The 12,511-nt window shown below is 40.3% G+C and overlaps 1 protein-coding gene and 1 non-coding gene across 7 annotated transcripts in view; both read right to left on the bottom strand.

Annotated features, from left to right (window-relative positions):
• PUM1 (pumilio RNA binding family member 1) overlaps positions 1 to 12,511 on the bottom strand; it is a 191,264-nt gene that overhangs the window by 74,369 nt on the left and 104,384 nt on the right. For 4 of the 6 annotated variants that reach the window (XM_030217567.1, XM_030217569.1, XM_030217572.1 and 1 more), the window contains 2 exons: positions 8,206 to 8,319; positions 5,332 to 5,483 (listed from right to left, as the gene is read on the bottom strand). In XM_030217567.1, the coding sequence (XP_030073427.1) occupies positions 5,332 to 5,483; positions 8,206 to 8,319 (266 nt within the window). The remainder of the gene's footprint in view (positions 1 to 5,331; positions 5,484 to 8,205; positions 8,320 to 12,511) is intronic. The other 2 variants (XM_030217570.1, XM_030217571.1) reach the window with 2 other exon arrangements.
• Positions 6,081 to 6,165, bottom strand: LOC115481278. The gene has a single exon (XR_003943933.1). It is a non-coding gene; the product is annotated as a small nucleolar RNA SNORD103/SNORD85 (small nucleolar RNA).

Genomic DNA, 12,511 nt, shown 5'->3' with positions numbered 1-12,511 from the left:
CAAGAAATGTTACCACTGAGTATCGGCCCCTTCTCGACTTACACAACTGGAAACAAAATATGATTGTGAGCTGCTAACTGCCACTGGCAAATTACACAATCTGGATTTACACCATCTTTCAATCTAGACAGAATTTCATTGTGCTTTACAAATCTTAGTACCTCACAAATAAACATGAAGCAATTTTTAATACAGATGGCCAAGAAGTGCATTGCTGTATGGTCCAAAGGAAAGGGGGAACACGTACTTTTACCCAAGACAGTAGCTCCCAAATTACAACTACTTCTAATTTTTATAGCTAACTTGTCCTTAGGACCTCACAATCCCTTAGATGTTGAGCATAACCAGAATGAACATGCCTGAAACATCTGCCTGCATGCCTTCTACTGCATGCAAATTATGTCTCATGCATATTCATTAGGGATGTCCTGAAAATCAAATCAGACAAGAATCTAAGGTTTGGGCTCACAAGGGAGATCCAAGATGGCGACGGTCTGAATCCGCGCTACAGACACGTTTCAAGTGGCGCTCGAGCAGAGCTGGAGGGAGTTACCTTGCCCGTTGATGCGATGGGCAAGCGACGTGGGAAAGACAGGGATTTTCCCTCAGACCCTGGCGCAAAGCCCCGCTCTCCCAGCCGACGCTTGAGCACTTTGGAATAACGCCCGGAACTCCATCGACTTCTACTCCTGTTGCTGGTGTCAGCGTCTCGGCACTGACCGACAGTGTTGACGGGGTTTCCCTAAGCCCCTCAACCAGGAAGTGAGCGCTTCCATTCGAGTCCTGCAGCCTCTGCCCTAAGCGGTGAAGGGAGCGAGCAGGGAGGGAACTCGACGGCAGCACAAAGGTCATCTCCTGAACAACCAGTTATTCCAGAGCAGAAAGCTGTGACTGTTGTGGATTCTGCGACAGTGAGTATCCTGGAACAAGTTGTTCAATCGGCTCCCCTGGTATTTAATGTAGGGCACTTTGAAAAAACAGCTGTAGTGACCTTAGAGTCACTTTGGGAACTGAACTCCACAACCCTCTTTACTTTACAATCAGCTATTTCAAAGAATAATGAAACTATTAAAGTTTTGGCACAGTCTGCTCTCAAACAATTTCAAATTAATGAGTCTCATGCAACTGAAGTAAAAATTCTCTCTCAAAAAGTTGAAGAAATGCAACTTGTGGATCAAACACTAATTAAAGAAAGGAACTTTGCTTCTAGACGCATGGAATACCTGGAAAATCAATCCAAAAGACAACCTACGTATGATTAATTTTCCAAAATCGCCCATTCTTTCTCCTGTACAGATGGTTAAGAAATATCTTGTTGATATTCTGGGAATGACCGAAAATTCACTGCCACCAATTACAAGGGCATATTATATTCAAATTGCTGGGCAAGTCCCAGGAAACTTAGACCCTCAGAATGCAATGAATTTAACGGATTTTCTGGAATCTTCTCTGGAGGTGGTCACTCAAAGGACTACTTTGTTAGTGACTTTTGCATTAGAGTTGGATCGAGACGCAGTACTTAGGTTATCCTTAAGGCACTTGAATTCTTTATTTTTGGGTTCAAAAATAAGAGTTTTCCCGGATTTGTCCAGGGAAACTCAAAAACGTCGTAAACTATTTCTTGCTTTGCGCCCAAGGGCTATAGCCCTGGGGGCCAATATTCTTTTGAAATTTCCATGTGTGTGTAGGATTTTACTCCACACTAAACAATACCAATTTTTTGAACCCAATCCGTTAGATATTTTTTTGAAAAGTAAAGAGAGTATAATTGTGAAAGTTTAGACCCGAATGAACACTGTATAGCACTTAGGAGTGAATCTATGGGGCCCAGCGCGGTTCTTGGTTTAATTGGAATGTTTGAGCTTGATTTTGATAGCTCAAATTAAAATTTGATTCTTGGATCATTTCTTACTATTGTGGACGATGGGTGTATTGATAATTTCCTTTTTTATTTGTATTTACTATTGAAAGAAAGATTACAAATGTGTATTATTATTCTGTTTTGAATATTATGTATCTCAAAATGCTTATAAATAAAATAAAAATAAAAAAAAAGAATCTAAGGTTTGGGTGCCACTGTGCTACAGTTAAAACCAAACAATACGTCAGTGTAGCCCTTCTCAGAGTCCATTCTGTTTACATGAGCAGGGATTCAAACTAGCACAGTGCTCACTCTGCTAGCTCATATTATTTGCAATATGTCTAATGAAGGAGTCTAGACATTCAAAAAGGCTCCTGCTTCCAAGGACAAAGATTACAAATACTTCTGCCCTGAAGTTCATGGGTGTTTATATACACACACGTTTATATGCAGATAATATTTTTGTGTTTTATTTTGGGACTAGAATTAGGGCAGTATTTATGTGTATTCTGTGTTGTATCATTATGCTGATATTAAGAACACTGGATTATCAAATCTGAACACTATATTTATATTTAAAAAAGAAACCCACACACACATTGCACTTGCCCTATTCACATTCTGGTATTTTTAAGCCAGTGATAGGCTTTATAAACAATCTGAGTGTGCAATATGCCTCAGATTTCCCATTCATGTCTGTCTCTGGGAAGTACATACTCAATTCTCATTACAAAACAGCATTTTCCAAGACAGCAAAGCTGCTGTTTAGGAATGGAGATAAATCTAGCATACATTATTTCAAAAAGATATGTTTCTTTTACCAACAGCTTGCAAGTGGATGGAGAGGGATTCTGCCCTTTTTAAAGTGGAAAGCAGGATCCACCTTTAGGCCACTGAAATATAATAGAAGGAGAGAACGCCAGATAGTGTTTCCATCAACAGAATGGAGTAACTTATAGCGGGGGGGGGGGGGGGGGGGGGGGGGGGGGGGGGGAGTACCAGATATGCTGCATCTATTTTATAAAGGCAACACAATGTGTCTTTATAAAACAGCCTACCTGAGACCTGCTCCACAGTTATATCTGCTCTGAGGCAAGAGTAACTTTGTAATATACGTTATGTGCTGGCAGAAATCAGTGATTACAAAATGTAAAGGAAGGTTCGCTGCCAAAGACAAGACAAAGAGAAAATAAAAGACTGACTACCAATGGCGAAAATGATGAATGATGATGGGACCATTTGTCAGAAGCTGTATGAAAAGAAAGGACTTTTCTTACTCAGAATCATACAAACTGACTTACCAGAGTGTGAGGACCCTAGATGCAGGCTTATCATGTCAAAACATGGTCCGTATCAGGCCTCTGTGAATGTCATGAACTTTTTGTTTAGTCCCTCTCACTCTTGCCTCTGCTCATTCTTTGTCCTCAGGAACATCTACGTCTATCTCACATAAAGGCAACACTTTGGGGGCCGATATCAGACCTCGGGAAGTAGCTGGGATGCCTCCCACAGTTGGCACTGAGCCTGGATATTCAATGCCGGGTCATTTCCGGTTAAATTGAAACTGGCCGAAGATAGGCCTGCTATTTCTGCAGCCTAATCTGGCCACCAAACAGCCAGCGATATGCTGAATATTAGCGGAAAGCCTGTTATATTGCATGATATAACCAGTTATCCACTAAGCACTAATCGTAACCAGCTATCTCCCGCTGAATATTGCCAGATAGCCGGTAAAGTGCCATTTAACTGGCCAGGAACAATCCTTGGCCAGTTCAATGTTTTTGGTATTATTTTTAATATCAGGCGGACTGTTTCTGAATGTCTACTTCTATGCGTGTATAAGCCCCTGGCAATTTTTTAAGTGCCTACTTAGCATTCTCAAGTCACTTAGATCTAGGTTATACTGTTTGGGCTTGCAGGCATAGTAACATAGTAAATGACAGCAGATAAAGACTAGCTTGTCTGCCCAATGAGTGACTGTTAACCTTTCCTCTGTACAGGTAACATAGTAACATAGTAGATGACGGCAGAAAAAGACCTGCACGGTCCATCCAGTCTGCCCAACAAGATAAACTCATATGTGCTATTTTTTGTGTATACCTTACCTTGATTTGTACCTGTCCTTTTCAGGGCACAGACCGTATAAGTCTGCCCAGCACTACCCCCCCTCCCAACCACCAGTCCCGCCTCCCACCACCGGCTCTGGTGGTGGTGGAGGTTATCCACACTGCGCCTTTGCTTAGAGTTATAACTGCCACTCTTGCAATATTCCACCAATCGTGCAGTAACACTAGCAGTAGTTGTGTTCCTGAGACTAGATAAAGGTATTTACAATAAATTCACTTACAATGCTATCAATAGAAATCAAACAAAATAAAACATGGAAAAGAAAATAAGATGATACCTTTTTTATTGGACATAACTTAATACATTTCTTGATTAGCTTTCGAAGGTTGCCCTTCTTCGTCAGATCGGAAATAAGCAAATGTGCTAGCTGACAGTGTATATAAGTGAGAACATTCAAGCATTGCTATGACAGTCTGACAGGGTGGGAGGATGGGGTGGGTAGGAAGTATGCATGGGGACATCAAAGCATATCATTGGTATTCTAACAGGGTGGGTGTGGATAGGTGAGGGGAGGGTGATCAACCGAGACATACAGCTTTATGGTTTATAATGGGCTAGGAACCCTAGGTCCTTGTTAAGTCCTTTCTGTTGGGTGTTAAAATATTCAATCATTCTGACTTCAAAGGTCTTACGTTCTTTGCTTATTTCCGATCTGAGGAAGAAGGGCAACCTTCGAAAGCTAATCAAGAAATGTATTAAGTTATGTCCAATAAAAAAGGTATCATCTTATTTTCTTTTCCATGTTTTATTTTGTTTGATTTCTATAGATTCTACATGGAATGTTGCTATTCCACTAGCAACATTCCATGTAGAAGTCAGCCCTTGTAGATCACCAATGTGGCCGCGCAGGCTTCTGCTTCTGTGAGTCTGACGTCCTGCACGTACGTGCAGGACGTCAGACTCACAGAAACAGAAGCCTGCGCAGCCTTCTACATGGAATGTTGCTGGTGGAATAGCAACATTCCATGTAGAATCTCCAATAGTAGCAACATTCCATGTAGAATGTCCAATAGTAGCAACATTCCATGTAGAATCTCCAATAGTATCTATTTTACTGTCATAGTAATGCTTGAATGTTTTCACTTATATACACTGTCAGCTAACATATTTGCTTATTTCCGATCTGAGGAAGAAGGGCAACCTTCGAAAGCTAATCAAGAAGTGTATTAAGTTATGTCCAATAAAAAAGGTATCATCTTATTTTCTTTTCCATGTTTTATTTTGTTTGATTTCTATTGATAACCTTAAGAGTGGACTAACACGGCTACCACACTCCTCTACTTACAATGCTGAACTCCCTAACACACTGCATTGGGTTGTCAACCAAACGTAGCCTGCATTACCTGCTGCTGTCCTTGCTGATTTGGTGGGTTATTCTGTTGGTTCGCAGAGTTGCTGGCCGCAGCAGCAGCTGCGGCTTGCTGCTGAAACAGATTAGCTGGGTAGACCCCCCAAGGTGTCACTCCATAGTATTGGTGAGGAACAACTGCTGGCCCTAAACACACAGACACAAAAATGTATTAGTTTTGGGGTAGAAAATTTTCTGCTTCTGGATTTTGCTGCATTTTTGCATGGGAAAAAATATTCTAAAAAAAAACCAAAAAAAAAAGGAACATTTTGACTCTTGTGGTACAAAGGCAACATCTTGTGCGCACAGGTAGACCTAGGTCCTCAAGTATTCATTTAAAAGCCAATAACATGAGACTCAATATCACCTAGACTTATTTGAATAAGCTACACCCAGAATTTAAATATTAATTACAGTAGATATTAAAGCATTAAAAATTGGTATTTCAATGACAACCGAAGATTGAGTTAGGTCAGACTGAGAGGTCAGGTTATGACCAAAGCCAAAAAACTGAGCAAGGTCAATACTCTCAGTTCAAGACCAAGTGTACAAACTAGCCACACATTTTTAATGTGGTCTATAAATGTCAAAAACAGATAAGTACAAATCAGAAAACATTTTATTTTTAGAACTATTTCTAAACCCTGCTTTCCCAATCTATACAACCCTAAAACAAAAAATATAAAACAGCTCAAGTCTCAGGACACTACAGTTCCGAGTACCATCACAAACGTGTTCTCCAAGTCTGGCTCAGTCTTTCTGAGTACATTAAAAGTTCTCATTAACGAACAGTGTTCTCAGTGAGGGCAAGTGTGTCATCATCGCCAGACTGTCGGAGACCAACTAGAACTTCTTAACTTTCACTGGTACACTACTGTCAGTGACTGCCCCGGCTTTGGTTAATGCTTGCTAACATTCAAACACAGGACCCACCAAACAAGAAATACTGTCAAAGTCACAACAGAAATATCAAGAGTAATATACACCTCACCACCAAGAATCCCAGGACAAATGGAATTTAAAATAGTTTACAATTGTTGCTGGGATACTACGTGGAAATAAGGGACAACAAAATGCTGTGGCTGAAATCTTCTTGTTCAAGTAACATAATATATCTTTTGGCTAACTTTCAGGAGCTTTGCTCCTTTCATTGGAGAGCTATGAATGAATCAAGTAGGGTAAAGAATAAAACATGCTATCTAATGAAAACAAAAAGACAACTGTCTACATAAATAAAGCAAGCTGGTTAAAGTACATACAGTTAACAAGTCTGTAAAGATGGAAGACCAGAGGTTCGTCACTACCAACTCTCTAACTGCCTCACAGCCACCAGTGCATATTAAGCCAAAAGAAGGCAAAAATACTAAAGAAAATACTGTATTTTTAGTTAATACTGCAGAGTCTAATTATACCATAATAATATTTTTCCTTCAAAAACCTACCCTATTTTGCTTGGAAAAGTTTTAGCAATTGTTGGTTTCACTTGCACTGTTTTCCATAAATTTCCCTAATCTACCTATTTAGAAAACACAAAAAAAGCAAACTTCTCTACTTTGGAAAGTGGCCTGAAAAAAAAAAAGTCTTTCTTTTTTTATGTTTAGATACCCTGCAACACTCTGTTAAAGAGGTAAACAAATCCCTGTTCAATCACATTTTTTAAAGGATTAAACTCTAGGACAGACAAAAGTCTTGTAACACAATGTAAAAACCCTTGCATTCCTGCCTACTGCAGTCCTTATATACTTTTCCTAATACTTGGATACATGGCTGCCCAAACCAAAACCTCATTCTCCACATGTAAGCCTGACTGTTTGCTCCTGGCTGGTGACTGAGATGTAACTTTGCACACTCATTCCTCTTTCACAACATCCTTCATCCAAAAATGCAAGCTTTTATAGGATGGAATGCCAAAAATCACACACCAAAAAAAGCAGGAATAGCCTTTCAACTGAAACTCAAAGCACAGAAAACCACAGTGGAAAAGAAGAACAGAATGGCATTACCCAACTGTAGGTGGGTAAAATTAGGCACAAAAAGTATTATCACGGAGAATATGTGAATATCAGGAGTAAAATCAACCATTACATCTTAAAATACAACATGCATGACAGACGCAAGGATAGGGATTTTCCTTTCTATGGGACCCAAGGGATTTTGTTCCACTAGCACTGGAAGTCTCAGGTTAACATACCTAAAGGTTCCAGTGTCTTTCACCTTTACCCGTTTTGTTCACATCTAAGCTATTACAGCAGAGCTGCCACAAAACTAAAACCTGCCCCAAGTAGAAAGACAATCATTACTACATGGAGAGTGAAGAATCGAGGTGTTGCTCTAGAAAAAAATAGAGACAATTTCTATTAAGGAACCAAGAACGCATCTACCAGGCTCCACAGTTTCCTTTGCCTTTTTTCCATTCCAAAGCATCAATCACAATCACTTTAGTTAGTAGTCTAAGAAACAATGGAAAGAGAAAAGATGGAGACTGTGGGTCTACAGTCTATTTACCCCTAGATAAAGGCATCTGCTAAATTAAACTGGGGGAAAAAGGTCCCAGTGAGACTACACCCTATCATCCTACTTGTGGCAAATCAGAGAAACTGCTGATTGTATTCAAAAACTGTGATTTTGAAATCAACTGGTTCAACTGGTGGCCTATATACTACCACGGTCTAAAATGATCATCATGACAGCTACTAGTGAAGAACTTTTAAGTGTCAGTACAAGAGCAAGTGTTCAAGCACACTGGAAAGGCAGATGCTTTGCTAAAGACATCACTGCCAATAATTCTATTCTGGCATGTTTTACTAGTAGCAAATTCACAGGATTGATTTTTTTTTTAAACCACAGATAGTTGGTTAAAGCACCTCACCTAATGTAGCTGCCGCTGCCAGTCCTGCTGCATACGGATCTGTTCCTGGAGGAGCGCTGATGATGTATGGATTGGGGACAAACGCGGCAGGAGCTAAACCTGCTGAAAACATACCTGTCAGTAAAACAAACTTCGATAGAACTGCAGCCCTAACCAGAATACTGACATACTACTGAAAACTCTTTCCTGGATATGAAGGATCAAAAAAGAAAATGGATTGACCTAAAAAGTAAAAAAAAAAAAAAAAAAAAAGCTAGGAAATCACATCAAATTCTCTCCAGGCTCCAATAAGTTACTATTTCTTCAACTTTTAAGCTATTTCAAAGCAAATTATTATTTTTCAGGTGGCTTTAGTTAAAAACTATTTCAAAAATTAATATCCTGTTACATAAAACAGTATGCTAATAAGATGTTCTCTTATTGCTCCTGTGAAAATGATTCATATTGCCCTTACAAATATTTATAAAGCCTTAAAATGTCCCGTCTTAAGTAAATTCTGCAATAAGAATATATATATATACTAGTAAAAAAGCCCCGTTTCTGATGCAAATGAAACGGGGGCTAGCAATGTTTTCTTTTGTGTGCATGTGGGAGTGTGTGTGTCCCTGCCCTCTGGCCTCTCTCCCCTCCCCCCTCTGTCCTTCAGTGTTACAGAGCCAGCGATTTGATTTCGTGCTCTAAAAAGCCCCGTTTCTGATGCAAATGAAACGGGGGCTAGCAATGTTTTCTTCTGTGTGCCTGTGGGAGTGTGTGTGTCCCTGCCCTCTGGCCTCTCTCCCCTCCCCCCTCTGAGTCCTTCACTGTTACAGAGCCAGCGATTTGATTTCCTGCTCTGCTGTTTTCCTTCACTGACTGTGTTACAGAGAGGGCGGGGCAGACACTCATAGGGAAACCGGATATCTCGCCCCCTTCACACTTCCGGCTGGAGGCTTCATAGAACGTTGGTGTTGCTTTTTATATAGAGAGATATTTTTAAACTGTTCCTTCTCTCTAGAATTTGTCTTTTTCTAGTCTCTTAGATTATAATCAGCAATTTGGGTTGAGGCTCTATAGATTATGCTTTTTCTTTGCATTCACGATGAACAGCTCTCCATTTTTCCCTTTTATATTTAACAGCACCTGGTTAAATCTTAAGTAACTAAAAGCTTGCTAACAATGGCTTTGAAAAAAAAAAAAAAAAAAAAAAAGAAATAAAGAAAAACAATGATGCCTGATCTGTCTGCAATGTAACCTCTACATCACCTGCACCAATTATCTATTGACACAAAAATTATACATAGGTGAGCGAAGTGTCATTTCCACACGATAATCAACAAATTGCAATTGCTTAGATTTCAGAGCGTGTCTTTATAAGAAAGCATACTTCACCATCGTTGTCTTCTTTCTGTCAGGACTTCAAATCTATTCATTATGTCAGAGTCTTACCATAAAAAATAAAATTTCTAGGCATGCCACTAAAAGATTAAAATGGTCACCACAAGTAATATTTCACGAGCTATACTAGGCTTTCCATGGTACACCTTCAAAAGCAAATTAGAAGTGTCCCGTTGGCACCCTACTTTCCATAGGTAGATCTTCAAAAAGAAATCTTCCCTCCCCCCCATCAACTGACATCAATCGATCTAATTCTTGTCCTTCCAGGAATCCAATCTTTACTGTCCCTTTTTGCGGTGTCTTCTGCATGGCTTCCATTTGCTTCTCAGTCATACTGATGATGTCATCAGGGACAAAGCAGAAGCTGAATTACCTTCCCAGAGCACAGAAAACTGTGAAACAGTTTTCTGAGGCTGCGCAGGTGTTCTCATGCTCCTGCTTATGAGAAATACCATCATTTTTTTTCATCTGCAGTCAGGAGCTGGCTTCTGTCAGTAAGAAAATTAAAACTTCAACAATTGAGTTCAATCTTGGAGAAGGTTTTTTTTTATAATGCCAGAGGGGAAAACAAAAAGCTGTATTCAAGCACTATCCAGACTTACATGAGCAATGGGTCTGTTAAATGGGAGCATCTCACAAAGTCAATAATTATTCCAAGTTCTGGTTAGATAAGAGCTGAAATTAAAGCAGTACCTTGAAAGAAAATGTGACCTCACATCAGAGATTTAAAAAAAAAAAAAAAAATGGGACAAACATTCAGAAAAAAATGTGAACAGCCAAAACAGCACTGCCATATAAATGCTCTCAGCTGGAGATGAGAAAAGCAAGCCAGGGACTTCAGATAACCACCTTCTCTCGGTGGCAGAACCTTCTTGCACTGGTGCCAATAAATCACCCCAAAGGCATCAAGCCCAAATAAGGCAATGGATTTCTCAGTGCCGAGAGACCATGTGGAAAAGTTCTCTTCCTTGGGCTCTGAGCTGAGGAAGAGTGCGCCGAGACAGCAACGCCTTACACCAACAACTCATCGGGAAAACTCCACTGAAAGAGGAAACTCAGTGCTGAGACAAGGAAGAATGGAGGACAAGCTACAGGTAAGACCTTATAGGAGCAAAAACCGATCATAGAGGCACTTAATCCTCTAATACTGGTACCAGGACTAAAGCAAAGAAGTCAGTTCATTTAATACCTCCACTTTCAAGCCACTCCAGGGATAATTCTTGCTGATCTCCTCCTCACTACAACCAGTCCAAACAGACTTGTGGAAAGAATTCCTTAAAGAGCCCTATGGTTCAAATATGTCTAGACCTCCTTCATCTCTAAGCACTCAAAGAAAAGCAGAAGTGAGGATATTTCCCTGATGGTGAGAAAGTTGAAATTCGGACAGACTATCTAGATCATTGGTAGAAGAATGAATCTTAAACCGAGCTTACCCAGAATGTCAAGACTGAGATCCAAATATCTGAGCTAAGTCAAAGTCCATTAATGTCTCCACATCAAAACTGTTTGGGGGATCTCTTCATACCACTCTCCGCCATAACCAAAGAACAAAATCTCAACCAGAAGACCCATCTTATCCGAAGTTTTGTCAAAAATCAAAGGAGTTATCTTTAACTACTCAAGGTAAACCCAATCCTAGGATTAGGGTTTTTAGGGATGTTCAAATATCTATATGCTCCCAGGAATGTGCTCATACTACCTGTGCAAAAGGAGAAATTAGGTCTTACCTAATAGTTTTCTTTCCACTAGTCCAGAACCTGTGGGATAGTTGTGTCCATCAATCAGCAGGTAGAGATAAAGAGCTGAGCTGAGATCTCTTTCTCAGCAACCAATCCGGCTCCTCAGTATTTACTTAGACAAGCAGTAAAGATACTCAGAACAACCATAACAACCTTAAACTCACTAACCTAACACTAACCAGATGAACAAACGTGTGGATCTCTCTCATCTCTAGACAACTTGTAGAGAACAAGAGATATGCAGGAAGCACCATGCAAGGTGACAGTTATTTGACCCATTACTTCACAATGAGTAAACATCTCGGAAATCTCGGGCAGGCTTCTGAAACAGTGGGAAGGAATAATAGAAAGAAAATTATCAGGTAAGATTTAATTTCTCCTTCCATTATATGGTTTCAAACTATTCTAGAACCTGTGGGATATTTAAAAGCAATCCCTATAGTGGGTGGCATCCTGGTACTGCCGCCCTGAGGATCGAAGCCCCATAAGTACCTTCCGTGCATACTACAATGTCCACCCTGTAGTGTTTGGCAAAGGTATGAAGCGCTGACCACATTAGTCTCCACCCAGGATGCTGCTGTTCGCCTCGTAGAATGAACCCACAAGGCTTGAAGAACCTGCTTCACCGCAAGCAAATAAGCTGACATGACGGTCTACTTAAAGCCACTTAGTAACTGTGGGCTTGGAAGCCATGAGGATGAGCCTCTGCTTAAACAAAAACCACAGTCTGTCCGGTTTGTGAAACTCATTTATTACTTCCAGATATCTAATGAGGACTCTACGCACATTGAAAAGCTTCAAGGAAGAATACTGAGCCTCTTCATCCTCTCTGCAAAAGGACATAAGCTCTACAGATTGGTTGAGATGAAATACTGATACCACTTTCGGAAGAAAGAAGGAACCATGCACAGGGATACTCCTGCCTGCGAAAAGAAGACAGGGATCCTGGCAAGAGAGATCCTGAAGCTCTGAAACCCTACCTACCAATGCAACAGCCACCAAGAATGCTGTCTTTAGCATAAGATCTTTCAAAGAGGCCTCCTGGAATGGCTCAAAAGGAAGCTTTTGAAGAGCTCGAAAGACAAAGGTTCCACTCTGGACATAGTGTACGAAAGGGAAGCCGTTCAAAATGAAGGCTATAAACAGTCTGCTCCCTGCAAGAATCCAATGATATCCAGGTAAGCCACACAAGA

Source organism: Microcaecilia unicolor, chromosome 11 (assembly GCF_901765095.1).
Source record: "Microcaecilia unicolor chromosome 11, aMicUni1.1, whole genome shotgun sequence".
NCBI lineage: Eukaryota > Metazoa > Chordata > Amphibia > Gymnophiona > Siphonopidae > Microcaecilia > Microcaecilia unicolor.
The sequence above is the reverse complement of the archived record's forward strand: the minus strand, read 5'-3'. Positions and strand labels throughout refer to the sequence as shown.